Source organism: Furipterus horrens, unplaced genomic scaffold, assembly GCF_987537825.1.
Source record: "Furipterus horrens unplaced genomic scaffold, mFurHor1.1.pri manual_scaffold_5, whole genome shotgun sequence".
Taxonomy (NCBI): domain Eukaryota; kingdom Metazoa; phylum Chordata; class Mammalia; order Chiroptera; family Furipteridae; genus Furipterus; species Furipterus horrens.
The window spans coordinates 159,105,140-159,120,463 of NW_028327175.1; the positions used below are offsets into that span (position 1 = coordinate 159,105,140).

General features: G+C 35.6%; 1 protein-coding gene across 1 annotated transcript in view; it reads left to right on the forward strand.

Annotated features, from left to right (window-relative positions):
- CCAR1 (cell division cycle and apoptosis regulator 1) overlaps positions 1 to 10,644 on the forward strand; it is a 54,596-nt gene extending 43,952 nt beyond the window's left edge. Inside the window, exons 19-24 of the mRNA XM_090278113.1 lie at positions 6,491 to 6,573; positions 6,903 to 7,049; positions 7,728 to 7,848; positions 7,942 to 8,127; positions 8,555 to 8,760; positions 9,847 to 10,644. Of these exons, the coding sequence (XP_090134239.1) occupies positions 6,491 to 6,573; positions 6,903 to 7,049; positions 7,728 to 7,848; positions 7,942 to 8,127; positions 8,555 to 8,760; positions 9,847 to 9,906 (803 nt within the window). The 3' untranslated portion in view covers positions 9,907 to 10,644. The remainder of the gene's footprint in view (positions 1 to 6,490; positions 6,574 to 6,902; positions 7,050 to 7,727; positions 7,849 to 7,941; positions 8,128 to 8,554; positions 8,761 to 9,846) is intronic.
- Positions 10,645 to 15,324: the final 4,680 nt, after the last annotated feature.

Consider the following 15,324-nt stretch of genomic DNA (forward strand, 5'->3'; position numbering starts at 1 on the left):
TCCCCGCCCCCCTTTTTTTTAAATATATTGATTATGTTGTTACAGCATTGCATTTTTTTCCCCCTTTTCTCCCCTATGCCCAGTACCCCGCTTCCATCCAGCAATCCCACCCCCTTTGTTCATGTCCATGGTTCATGCATATAAGTTCTTTGGTTTCACCTTTTCCTATATATAACTCCCCTCTGTCTATTTTGTACCAACCAATTATGCTTCTTAATCCCTGCACTATTTCCTCATTTCTTCCCCTTCCCCCTCCCAGCTGATAACCCTCCAAATGATCCCCATACCTATGATTCTGTTTCTGTTCTGGTTTGCTTAGTTGGATTTTGTTTTTATTTTTTAGATTCAGTTATTGATAGTTGTGAGTTGTCATTTTAATGTTTATAATTTTGATCTTCCTTTTGTTAAGTAAGTCCCTTTGACATTTCGTATAATAATAGCTTGATGATGAGTTCCTTAAGCTTTACGTTGTCTGGGAAGCACTTCATCTTCCCTTTCATTCTAAATGATAGCTTTGCTGGAGAGAGTAATATTGGTTGTGGGTCCTTGGTTTTCATTACTTTGAATACTTCTTGCCAGTCCCTTCTTGCCTGCAAAATTTCTTCTGAGAAATCAGCTGAAAGTCTTACAGGCACCCCTTTGTAGATAACTCTGCTTTTCTCTTGCTGCTTTTAAGATTCTCTCTTTATCTTTCAACATTGGCATTTTAATTATGATGTGTCTTGGTGTGGTCCTTTTTGGGTCTAGCTTTTTTTGGGACTCTCTGTGCTTCCTGGACTTGTATGTCTATTTCCTTCGCCAAATTTGGAAAGTTTTCCTGTATTATTTTCTCACAATAAGCTTTCAATTTCTTGCTCTTCCTCTTCTCCTTCTAGCACCCTTATGGTTCAGATATTTGCACATTTAAAGTTGTTCCAGAAGTTCCTAAACCTCTCCTCATTTTGTTCAATTCTTGTTTTCTCATTCTGTACTAGTCTGTTTTTTTCTTCCTTATGCTCCAAATCATTGATTTGAATCCAGGTTTCCTTCCCTTCACCACTGGTGTTGTGTGTATTTTTCTTTGTTTCATTTAGCATAGCTTTCACTTCTTCCCTTATTGTATTTGCCATACTTAGATATGGTATCTGTCAAGTCTGTGAGCATCTTTATCACCAGTGTTTTGAACTCTGCGTCTTTTAGGTTGGCTATCTCCTCATTTGTTAGGTTGGCTTTTCTCCTCGTCGCTTAGTTCTTCCACTGGAACCTTGATCCGTTTCCCCTTTAGGGCCATACTTTTCTGTCTCCTCAACTCAACAGGTTCCCGTGTTTGTTTGCTTCTGTGTCTTAGGTAGAGCTATTGCACTTGTTACGTTGTAAGGGGTGGAGCCCTAGGTATTTGTCAGTACTGGGCAACCTGTTTCACCACGTTGTGGTGCTGTTTGTGGAGGAGGGGTCTGAGAGGGAACAATGCCACTTGCTCAGCACTTGCCCCTTTTCTAGGCACTTCTCCCACCTTCGTATGCGACTGGTGCCTCTCTAGCTGTTGCTCTGGCTGCCATTCCCAGAGTGGGTGGGTCTGCGGATGTTTTAGGACCGTAGGGGTCCTTTAAACAAGCGGACTCTGCTGAGAGATCGGCAGTTTCTTCCTCCGCTCCACCCCCCACTGGTTTGCACAGTCAGAGCAATGAGGCCTTATTTTCCCCAGCACTGGGACCATGAGCTGTGTGGTCTGGGCTGGTGCTGGGAGTGCTCCCCAGGTGTCCTGACTTTTTAAAACATGTGACTGCCCTTTTTGCCAGCCTGCTGCTGCCACCACCACATGTTTCCTCTCCACCCCAGCTCCGCCCCTCCTACCTGTCTGGATGAGTATTTCTTCTTTATATCTTTGTTGGATTTCCATGCAGCTTGATTTTCTGGAACTTCTGGTTGTCTCTAATTCTGAGGTAGTTGTATTCATTTTTAGTTGTGAAAGGAGATGCAGCATGTCTGTCTAGGCCTCCATCTTGGCTGGAAGCCCTAGAATTTCTTAGCTTTTTATGTGTGTTATAGATGTTCAAGAAGGGAATATAGTGTGAAATATTTATATCTTTGTAGCTACTTAAGGACTGTTTAATCTCTAGTGTTTACTATATCTCCTAATGTATTTTATTAATAAACCTTTGTTACTCTGCACTTTTTGATGGAGATCCATTTGAGAGAGCCAAGGAGTTTCTAGAACCAAAATTTCTCTTGAAGATTTTTCAACATAATTAAATAACTGCAAAAAGCTATTTCATATTTACATATAGTTCATGAAAGAATTATGTATTAGTTTACAAGGTCTACTGTATAAAGTACCTCAGACTGTGTGGCTTAAACAGTAGAAATTTATAGTGTCTCAGTTCTGTTGGCTAAAAGTGAGATCAAGGGAGACACTGGAGTTCATTCCTTCTGAGTAGTAGCAATAAAGAATCTGTTCCATGAAGCCCTCCTTGGCTTGTAGGTAGCATCCTCTTCCTGTATCTTCACATCATCTTCGATCTGTACATGTCTATGTCCAACTGTCCCCCTTTTTTTTTTTAAGTATATTTTATTGATTATATTGTTACAATAGTTCCAATTTTTTCCCCTTTGCTCCCCTCCGCCCAGCACCCCCCTTCCCCAACAATCCCCTCCCCAAGTCCATGCCCATGGGTCGTACATACAAGCTCTCCTGCCTCACCCTTTCATATATTCTTCTTCTTCTTTTTTTTAAATAATTAATTAATTAGTTAAATATTTTAACAATAAAAAATAACAATCCCTCCCTCTCAGACTTAAGACCCTTTACAATCTTATAAAGGACAATGGACGAAGGTCTCGAGCTTCTCTAGCTGCTTCAAGCTGGACATGGTTGTCGTCCTAACTACCCTTGGGTCAAGAAATCCCTAATAAGAGTGGGGGTGTGGAGGGGAGGGTGGCCTTCCCACAAGGGGAAGGATCGTGCAGACTCCAGGTTGGTTGGCTGTCTCCGGACAACGGCATGCTTGGTTTAACCGGCTGGCATCCGTGTTGTATTCTGGAGGCAACAGGGTTAAAGAACATCATTCAATCTGTAACCACTAGATGACAAAAGACAGGTATTAATTTTTCAGTGTCCCACATCAGGGAAAAGAAGGGTTTCTTTGGAGGAAGGTATGCCAGGTCCATCTCACCTGTCCAAAACCCTTTTGCCCATTATACTTAGTTTGGACTGAGGGAAATATTTTAGGTTTCCCCCCTCTCAGGCCTCTGGGCTCTTTCTGTCCAAGCCATTAGGATAGAAAAGAGAAACCAGTTTTAAAGTGAAGCCCACAGACCACCCCGTTCTTCACCAACCCAGCCACTTAGTTCAGCCAAACCATTGAGTCTCAGGAGGCAGCAATGCAGACAGGATTAAGTGAGGCCTATACGTACAGACAATCACTCAGGTAATGGGATCGTAGGCTTATGCCCTTTGAAAACAGAAAACACATGTTAATTTATGTAACATAACCCACATACAAGTCTCTAAATCTGTAGGACTGTCTTATCAGAAAGACATCCAGTTGCAAGGCATTTGACATTCTTCTTGCCTGTAAGTTAAGCATCTTTGATAATGCCACAGACATAGTTTAACTTTCAAATGAAAACAAATTTTAAATGAAAAGAAACTTTAAAGACGGTTAGCTGCACTACTTTATAGTCTACCACTGGGCATTGTGATCTTCCTTGAATCGTGATTTTTCTCCCTAAGATTACCCTCCTTGTCATTAAAGGGACTGCATTAAGTTCATTTTTAATTTATCCTGTTCATTTGCATAAACACAACAAGAGCAGCAAATGATCACTTATGATCTTTAGTTCTGCTTTGCTGGAACTCATGCAAGGAACATTTAGGGTGACCTTCAGTCTGCCCTTCAGGGCACAGAAGCTGAGCCACATACCTGGCATTCAGCCTTGCCTGTAAACACCTGTCTTATCCAGGTCCTCCTGGTTTTCCATTGTGCCTTAAGGTCCCTTCTAGCCATCTTTCAGGAAAACAACCTTCATTCCTTCCCTGGAAAGATTGCTATGGACCGCTCATCCATCCAAGGTACCAGGCCTTTTATCTCGTGGGATTTTATTACCTTTGAAAGTCTGTCCCAGTTACTCAGGGCTTTTTGGTAACAACCAAAGCCCAAGCATGTCTCCTTTAGGCATGACATTCCATTCAAAGTCTTAGTTAAAAAAAAAACAAAAAAAAAACCTCTATTAACAACTGGTCTTATTAGTTTTATGCAAAGAAACTTAGGTCATTATTTACTTCTTTAGAATCTCAAATTCTGGAGGGATCAGATAGGGAGAAAATATATACAGTGTGAAGGAAAATCCTTGTCCTTCTAATATTCACTGAACTTGCATTTCTATTCTTTATATTTTTATTTTTTCACCCCACTAAAAATTTTTCTGTTTGTTTTTCCATTACAGTTGTCTCACTTTTTTCCCCCTCTTGCTTCTTCTCTGCACCCTGTCCCTCCCTTCTCCCACATTCAGTCCCCACCCAGTTGTCTATGTCCATGGGTCATTTATACATGTTCTTTGACTAGACCCTTCCCCTTCTTACCACTTCTCTCCCCAAATGTCCCCTTTCTATAAACAAATCAGTCATATGTCCCTTGGGTAAGGACAAAAATAAAAATTTTAAAAAAAGACACCTGTCATTCGATTAGAGCTCATCCTAATGACCTCCTTTTAACTTGATTGCCTCTGTATAGACCCATTCTTTTAATGAGGTAACATTCTGAGGTATTGGGGGTTAGGACTTCAACATATGGATTTTAGAGGCTACAATTCAATCCTTAGCAGATTATTTCTTTAACATTAGGGGTCTCAGTAAGCTGGTAAAAGTGCTTGACATGGAGAGAATAAAAAATCAAGAAAAAAGAAAAAGTGCTTGACATGAAGGTGATGGCTGGCTGAGGTCTTAGAGAACTGTGTAACCTGGAGATAGGAAAGGGAAAGAAGTTTACTTTTTTGCCAGTATCTTATTATGTATTTTTAATTTTGGAGAAGTTGCATTATATATATATTTTTAATAGCAAAAGATAGTATTGTAATCTAGAAAAAAAATTAGTGTCATGCCTTGACTGATGGGGCTAAATTGGTGGGGCACTGTCCTGCAAAGCAGTGAGTTGCCATGGAGTCAGCTAGTTGATGTTTCTCACATCAGTGTTTTCCTCTCTCTCTTTCTTGTTCCCTTCCCCTCTCTAAAAATAAGATCTTTAATAAAACTAAAGTAATGGTCATGATTTGTCTAAACTGCTCAAGTATACTTTTTGGTGTTCGAATTTTATTAAGACTATTTACTAAAGTACACACTTCAAGTCAAATCTTCCACAGTTACAGATTCACCTTACTAATTTTTTTTTAAAGCACTATTTTTTTTTTTACAATTTTACAATTTTATTTATTTATTTATTTATTTTTATTTTTAGAGAGGGGGAAAGTAGAAGGAGAGGAAGAGAAACATCACTGTGTGGTTGCCTCTCACGCGCCCCCAACTGGGGGGACCTATTGTGCAACCTAGTAATGTTCCCTGACTGGGTTTTGAACCAGCGACACTTAGGTTTGCAGGCCGATGCTCAATCCATTGAGCCACAGCAGCCAGGCCTTCACCTTATTAATTTTTTTTTTAAGATTTTATTTATTTATTTTTAGAGAAAGGGGAAGGGAGGGAGAAGAAGAGGGAAAGAAGCATCAGTGTGCGGGAGAAACATCAGTTGCCTCTCACACCAGGGACCTGGCCCACAACCCATGCATGTGCCCTGACTGGGAATAGAACCAGCAACCTTTTGGTTCACAGGTCGGCACTCAGTCTATTGAGCCACAGCAGCCAGGGTTAATTTTTTTTAAGACTAATTTATCCAAGTTTTCACCTTTTATTATGGGAAACATATAGTAGTGTTAGTACATCTGGAAAATCTGGGTATTAACACAGGCCTTAATTATCTTAATATTTCATTACCTCATATGTAGTGTTATTTTGCAATAATTTATCTGTAGTCAGTTTTACTATGTTGGCTGTTTTTCCTTTTAGCTTTTAGAAAATATACTTTGCTCTGTCTTGTTTAAGTTTGTGTAATAGTTTTCAATTTTATGTATAAAATTCATTTTTTGAACTGTGTCATGTAGATAGTTATAGAATTAAGTTCTTTAGTTCAGTAAAGTAAGTTTTTTCTTCTCACTAATCTCTTTATAAAATTCTTCCTCCTCTCATTCTTTATAATCATTTCTTACAAAATCCAAACTATTTTTATTCATATGTTTCTTTTCTAATGTGTCTTTTAAAATTTAATTTATTGGGGTGACATTGGTTAATAAAATTATAGGTTTTATAGGTACAGTTCTTTAATACATCATCTATATATTGTATATTCACCACCATATTTGCTAATGTGTATTGAAACTGATCAGTAATAGAAAAGTATTTTTGGTCTCTGTTGTAGTTGAAAGTCTGTAATAATGAGTTTTTTGCTGCTGTTGTATTTTATAGATCGGGATGAAGAAGAAATAAACAAACGAGATGACAAAAGGGATATCAACAGGTACTGCAAGGAAAGGCCCTCTAAAGACAAGGTATTTATTGTTTCCTGTATTCTCTATAATGTGATAATTCCATTTCTTAATAATCCAGACTCATTAAACATAACATAGTCATGAAGTTTATTGGTCTTTGTATATCTGTATATTACCAATCAGAGCAAACTTCTGAAATCTTGGTACTTGTGGTTGTCAGATAACCAGTATGTCTTATTCCTTTCTCCCATACACATAAACCAGATCAGCTTATTTTAAGCTAAGATGAGGTAAAGGTCTTTTCCAATTTTTGCTATTATATGGACACAGTCTCAATTTCTCATTTTTCAGGGATAAAAAGTATACTATGTCTTCTACATTTTCTTTAGGAAAAAGAAAAGACTCAGATGATCACAATTAACAGGGATCTGTTAATGGCATTTGTTTATTTTGATCAAAGTCATTGTGGTTACCTTCTTGAAAAGGATTTGGAAGAAATACTTTATACTCTTGGACTACATCTTTCTCGGGCTCAGGTAATCTTGTGAATACTTAAAATGAAAACCATTTTTTAGTACTATCTTTTTAATCTTTTACTTTTTGAAATATAAAAGCGATACAGTAATATGTACTAAATATAATGGGAATACAGTCAAGCACTTCTGAAATGTATAAAGTAAAAGAGTTAAAAGTCCCCTCTCTATTTCCCATCCAGGATGCATGAAATCATTCTATACATATTGATAGATAACTTTTTTCATTTAACAATCTATCATCGGCATTATACCCTGAAAATAGACTCACTTCATGATTTTTATGACCGCTTTGTATTACATGGTATATAGATGCATTATAATTGCCTTAACTAGTCCCAGTTGCTGGCTGGCTTTCCATTTTTTAGAATTGTAAACTATGCTGTAATAAACACTTGTTCAAACTATACTATAATAAGCATCTTTGTACATCTTTGTGTTAGTGTTTCAGTGTTAGACTTTTTTTTTTTAACAAAAGTTGTTTCAAATGATAATTGGGATTTTAGGTTTATAGGGAAGACAGTTCAAAGATTAAATGTTCTAATTGAGTGGGAGGGGATACCTGAGAAAGGAGATGCCATCTGTGTTTATTATATGTGAAAATTAGAATGTGGTTTTGTTCTGGGGGTGTCAAAAACTTAGTTTAATTTTTTTAATTTGTTTAACTTGTATAACAAACAGGTAAAGAAGCTTCTAAATAAAGTAGTACTTCGTGAATCTTGCTTTTACCGGAAATTAACAGATACCTCTAAAGATGAAGAAAACCATGAGGAGTCTGAAGCACTGCAAGAAGATATGCTAGGTTTGAGTATATTATTTTAAGATTGTGCCATTATATAATTATGTTACCAATTAAAGAAAAATAAAAGATGGTATGTTCTGTATTATATCATAGGAAACAGGTTGTTACTTCCAACACCAACAGTAAAACAGGAATCGAAGGATGTGGAAGAAAATGTTGGCCTTATTGTATATAATGGTGCGATGGTAGATGTAGGAAGCCTGTTGCAAAAATTGGAAAAGAGTGAAAAAGTAAGAGCTGAAGTAGAGCAGAAGCTACAGTTACTGGAAGAAAAAACTGGTAAGGAACAGAATTGGGTATGACTGTACTTCTAACACCCTATTGGGATACATATGTGTGTACATATACACATACCTGTACATGTATGCATAGCCATACCATGTGTTCTATGTTCTAGTCTAGGCCACATAATGTAACTTTACTTTTGACCATTTCTGTTAAAGATTAGAGATTGCTTAGCTTTATAAGACTTAATCTTAGATCTTCATGTGTATTCTCAGGTTCGTTATCATTCAATTTCATCCTTTTAATCCTCTTAGTTTTGTCCAGTGTCTGTTACCTATCTAGTCTATACAATCATCTAAAAATGGAACCTGGATTTAGAAGTAATACATAGGTAAAATGTGAGTATTGCAGTGTGCTTTATAACTGTTGAAATGGACATTTATGGCCATTTTAGGGAATTATATATGCTTTTTTTTGACAGATGAAGATGAAAAAACCATATTAAATTTGGAGAATTCCAACAAAAGCCTCTCTGGTGAACTCAAAGAAGTTAAAAAGGACCTTAGTCAGTTACAAGAAAACTTAAAGATTTCTGAAAACATGAATTTGCAATTTGAAAACCAACTGAATAAGACAATCAGAAACTTATCCACAGTAATGGATGAAATCCACACTGTTCTCAAAAAGGTTAGTAGTTTTGTACATTTCATAAGTTTTTCAACATTTTCATTATTTTTATTTTTAACCCTTTGAGTTCCGTGCGTAATTTTAAATTTGTATCAACATGAGAAAAAGTTATATCAATATATAACCTGAGGTACAAAAAAAGAACAAAACATAAAATATGAATTATTCCATTGTTATTTACATTTATAGTCATCGAAAAAAGAGTCACTGGGAGTGATGCAGGCATTTTTTGGGAAAATTTGTCAGCATCGCTCACAGCGATGTTGGACTTAAAGGGTTAAATATTTCTGGCAATTTTAATGTTATTAAGCTCTAGTGGTTTTTCTGGGAGCAAATAATTGTCGTACTCTGCCCTTCATCAAATTACTCTAAAGCAATTCCAAAAATATTATATTTTTCTAGAACTTAATTGGGATATCAACATGGTTTATATATACAGACTTCCTTTTTTTCCTTTTTTAAAAGAACAGGTTGGGGTTTTTTTGTTTGTTTTTAATCCTTACCCAAGGATATTTTTTATATTGATTTTAGAGAGAGAAACATCAATGTGAAAGGGAAATATCAATTGGTTGTCTCCTGCCCCCCACACAGTCCCCATATGCACCCTGATGGATCAAACCTGCAGCCTTTGGGTTTACAAAACGATGCTCCAGCTAACTGAGTCACCCAGCCCAGGCACCATTCACATCCTTTTGAAACCCATTTACTGTGGGGCAGAGTTGAGAAACTCTTTGGCACTCTCAAAATTAATTAATTAGTATTTTTTGTTACTAAAGAAGAATCTAGTAACTCAATGCCATTGTAAACTAATCTCAGTAACTGAGAGATCTGCCACAATCTTTTCTTTCAGAACAAGAAGGAAAAAAATTTGTAGTACAAGAATTTCACTGTTCTTATTCCTAAGGGTTCAGATGGCTTTTTCAAATACTAGAAGCTGCTCTGCCTAGAATTGAAAGATTTCTTTCATAGTTGCCTCCAGGGTCAATTTTCCATAGTAAACAATGTCTCTGTTTACTAATGTTTAGTATTTTTTAAAGTTACATTTAAGAGAATTTAATAAAACATACTTTTTCCTTGTCTTTATAGGATAATGTGAAGAGTGAAGATAAAGATCAAAAATCCAAGGAGAATGGTGCAAATGTATGATGATACATGCAATGATGAGGAATGCTGTTAAATAATGTAATATAAAAAAATCATGATACAAGATGTTTGAAAGTGATGCATGTTTGATTTTAATAGTATAAATGTCTGTTAGTTCAAATGATGTATAAAGTTTTATGAATGTGAGAGTCTTTGCTTTTGAAAATTGCTTGTAATTCCTGGCATTCAAATTATTAAACTCTCCTTGAGTGAAATAATTTTGCATTGCAAAATGTTTTAGATGAACTTTGTTATAGTTTTAACCCCAATAAAGTTCATCTATTTAATTGACAGTAGTATTTAATTACTAAATGTCTTTTATTAAAACACCTAGACAATTGTAGCAATTTTATTTATTTAATTATTGGGGTTTAAAAATTTTTTTTTAGTATTTTAAAATTTCACTATAAATCATAAAATAGCATGATGCTTAAGTTGTGCAAGTGTTATGAATGTCATAAAAACATTCATTAAAATTTCAATTCAGAGGACAGCCATCAAAAACTAAGAAAGCAATTGACAATTACCATTGATATTATATATGTAAGGCTTTAAATAGAATTAATAGTTCTGATGTTAATGTTACTGCTTTCAAGGAATTGTTCTATTTTCTAAGAATAACATCTATATTACTTATAATTTTGAGAGGTTTTTTGCAGTATATATCAAGTGTACAGTTTAGTACCAAGCCAGTAGATGTCAGTATGATGCCTTAAGTTAAGCCTTGTTTAATTAAAAATAATATTTTTATTAGTCTGTGTACTTCCTTCAGAATTTCATTGGATACATGAGAGCTGATTAGCTGTTGAGTGCAAAGGGTAGGAAATGTGATACACTGTTCAATAATGGTTCTCAACAGGTGGTGAATTTGTTCCCAGAAGACATTTAGCAATGTCTTGAAATACTTTACTTGTCACAACTGAGTGAGTTGTATTGGCATGTAGCTGATACAGGTCAAGGATGTTGGTAAATACCTACATTACATAAGATAGCCCCCTTCAACAAAGAATTATATCTAGCCCAAAATGTCAGTAGTACCCAGGTTATCAAATTCTGATTTAAAGTAGTACAGGGTTAAGTGATATGTCCTTAAGTTGCTGTTTTCTGGTCCTATCATTTATTGTACTTCTCTGAAGTCAGATTACAGATTAATCCTTTATTTACAATTATTTTCTCCATCTTTTTAATTTTTAAGTAAGATGAAACATAGGGCAGTTGGAGATAAACTTTCAGCTAAAAATCTTGGAGATAAACTTTTAACTAAAAGACAGCAAATAATACAGTTCTTTAATAGAGTATTTTTATTGTAATAAATGAGAGAAATAATTATAAAGTCCACCGGTAAGGCTTATTTTTCCCAGAGATATTTAAATGAGAATAATCTTTCCATATTTCTTGGAGGGAAATTTCTAAGCTAGGAAAAACAAGTTATAGAAAATTAGGTGTTAGAGAAAATGAGTGAAAGAGAACCTGTTTTTGCCTTTTTAAATTGTTTTGAATATTCAGAAGTAAAAGCGACATTAACCAAGTGAAAAATTTTAATCATATAACAAAGTAGTCTAAGATTTAATTTTATTTTCCCATCATTTTTATGTTTTCAGTGCCTGTTTTTGCATTTCTAGTACTTGGTTCAGTCATTGTGGGACAATTGAAATTTTAAGAATTTAGTATTTCTGAATTTTAGTATTTCAGAAGTGTAACAATGCAAATTTTAAGAAAATAACAGTGACACTTAGACTTTGCATATGTATACTTCTAGTCCTCAGAATTTTCAGTAATAATCCAACACATACTTTTAAATATTTACTTGGTCTGATCCCCTAACCACAACCTGTTATTACTTGGAATAAGAGGTGACTAAAAATTGGCTTATGAATCAGAGTTTAGTCAGAAACTATAGGATTCTTTTCCAACTTGCTTAAGTTTGGGTGCCGCTTTGAAGTAATTTGAGGTGCCCTCGCCTTTCATCCTAACAGTCCTAAATCTGTGAATCAATGGATAGTTCTACCGATGAAGAAAATAAGAATCTTGACCCATTAGAAAATTAAGTGGCAAAAGAGTGCTGGTTCTGGGATATTAGCTGTCTTAATAGAGGAGAGAACTTCCTGCTTCTTTTCTGTTGCGAAATTGATAATGAACCATAATAAGAGACAGTGGAGCTGCTTGTATTACTAAAAAGAATCCAACATATTTTGGAGAGGCAAAGATTGGGCCTAACCCTCTAAAAATAGTCAGCAAGGCAAAACAATTAAAATTTTTTTAATGCAATCCAAAGGATTAATGTTACAGGATACTGTTTCAGCATATTTGAAAAATATTCCATAAACAAGATTCGAGAAACTATCAAGGGAGAAAGCTCATCAGAGAGTCAGAATTAACCACTCACTGACACTTAATAGACTTGGAAAATTTCAGAGGTGGTTTTGGTATTATTTTAATAACATCTGATTTTGGATGACAGCAAATCTTACAGGTTTATAGAATATTTTAATGTAATTAACGTCAATGTATATTAACAATTTGAACAAATTATGTTTCAAGGAATTCTTTTACCACTTCCCTTTTCATGTGTTTTAGTATAGTGAAAGCTAAATAATTTAGTTGTCAATTCTTTGGAAAACATTGTCTCAATATAAGTGTAAAACAAAAGAAACGTGTAAAAACCCTGAACTGGATGAGTTAAGAGTAGGTGGAACAGATTAGATGATGCCCTTTCCGTCTGCCTTCTCCATGTACCCTGGGAACTTAGAGTAACACTGAGTGTGTTACCATATAACTGCACCTCGCCCCCTGCACAGGTGCAAGACTTGCAGTTGTGTACCTCTGGACATTCTCTCTTTAATTCCTTAGAGTGGCCAGGATATGTAATTGTACCTTTGCTAAGGGCCAGAGCTTTGGCAATTTTTCCCAAAGGTGGACTCAGGAGGAATGACACTTGAGGTTGTGCTTTTATATTTTTGACAAATTTTAATGTCCATTTTCAGCAGCAGTAGAGACTTATGAACTTGGACACAGGACCAAAGACCATGACAATCCCAAGAGTCTTAGCTTTTAGGCACCTTCTCTGTACTTCAGATGAGGAACAAATATCAAATGCCTTTCTCTCTACTGTGGTGCGCAGTCTTAGCCAAGATCAAGGGAAGGAAGAGCAGGTATTTCTGCTACAATGACAGTATAATTGTGTTGTGCCTTAATACAGATATGGTAACTTCTTTCTGGTAAGAAAGCTGGTGTTTATGAAAAAGGCAAAAAAAAAAAAAAAAAAGGGTTTAGAAACATAATTTCCTGCTAAAGAGAAGAATTTGAAATTTGTTAAAACATGGATAAGTTTCTTATTAGAACATGGACAGAACTTATAAGTGTGTTACGGAGTTTGCCCATGGATATCGATGTTTGCAAGGCACTAAGAAATGTAATGAAAACAGGTCATGCTTCTTGTATATAGCAGACAGTAAAGAGACCCTCTCTAGGTACCTAGAGAAAACTTGACAATTTCAGCAGGAAAGGAACAGTATCTTAAGTGGTTAGCTGGGCCCAGGCTGCTCTGTGTGTGTTCTCTCTGAGCCAGGTAATAATTGACCTTTGAGAAGCTACTTAGAGCCTGAATTCCCTTAGCTACTTAGATCTTTACTGACTAGAAGTCATAAAAAATACTACAGTGGGGACTTAAGATTCATTTTTAGGATTTGAAATGATACTGAAGGGCCCTCGTAGCACTCTTGACAGTCATATACATAGTGTAGAATGAACAGTCCTTCCCTACTTCCTTCGATGTGGCCTTTTTAGCCCAGAATGCTCATATCTCATCAGACCTTTGCAAGTACACAACTTAACTCTGAGGTGGCATTATGATTAGAGGTAACCTGGAGTAGGTTTTCATGGTAAGAAGCCATGTATTAGGTTAGCCAAAAAGTTTGTTTGGTTTTTCTCATAAATGGCTTTAGTAGCGCTTAGTTGTCTTTAACTTCATTTGAAACAATTTTGTTAGATTGTATTGTGACAGCTGTTATATCAACGTGCATTTTTTAAAAACAAAATTGGTGAATTTTTGTGTAGCCATTTAATATTGAAGTTGGAAGAAAATAAGCAGCATTGTTGGCACATTGTGTTTTATTATTTCAAGAAAGGTAAAAATGCAACTGAAATGCAAAAAACGATTTGTGCAGTGTATGGAGAAGGTGCTGTAAACTGATCAAATGTGTCAGTGGTTTGCAAAGTTTTGAGCCAGATTTCTTGCTGGATGACCAGTTGAAGTTGATAGCAATCAAATCGAGACATTAGTTGAGAGCAATTGTTGTTATACCACGTGGGAGATAACCGACATACTCAAAATATCCAAATCAATAAAGTTATTGGTGAAAATGAAAAATACCTTATTTTATGGAAAAAACTATACAGAGTTTTTGGCCAGCGCAGTAGATTTGCTCCTACTAATGCGAAGTAGGTACAATGGTATGTATTGATTTTAGGCAAAGGATTGATGTGAACACTCATTTGAGGCACCATAGAAGGCTCATCTGTAGGACATAGTGTGCAGCACATGCCCTGGTTTAACTGCAATGCAATTGCCATGTCCGGGTTCCAGGAAGGAAATTTGTTCCACCACAATTTTGTATTCAGATTGTTTTAAAGTTAATTAAAATTAATATTTAAGAATATTTTTACACATGGTTTTTGTTAAATGAAGCTTAATGGAATGATAAGAATTTTTCAGGAATTGTTAACACATTTCACTGCTTTATTTTTTATTAAATAAAGTGGGTGATATTTAGGCCATAATTTATTGTCTAAACTGGAAACTTTTTGAGAGGACAGTGCCAAGAATAATATCAAGACACCAAGTATAAACCAGGATTGTCTAAGGCAAACTGATTATCGTCTACCTTTATTCACCTTATGGGTAAAATTGACCTGCTTTTGGTGTTCACTAGTTTAAAAACAAGCCTCAGGTTTGTACACGGGTGAAGATTAAGTCACAAGATACGTTTGACTAAAAATTATATACTTAGTTTTTCTTTTATATATAGAGGACATATGTCATAGTCAGAGAAGGTACTTAAGTCACTGAGTCAGCTCCTTATTTCAGCCCCATTAATGATGGAGTCTGAATGTGATAATTATGCCTAACTAAGGCAGGGGTTCTTAAACTAGCATGCGTCAGAATCACCTGGAAGGCTTCTTAAACTACTGATTGGGCACCAGAATTTCTGGTTGAGGTTGGATAGAGTCCAAGGATTTACATTTCTAATAAGTTCCAGGTACTGACCGCTACTGCTATTCTAGGTTAGCATACGTAGAGAACCTCCAAACTAATATATACACACAGAGTAGGTAATTCCCTACTTGATATGTGATTAAAAAAAAATAAACTCCAAGAAAAACAGTGGTTGCCTCAGAGATATTTTGAGCAACTTCTGCTTT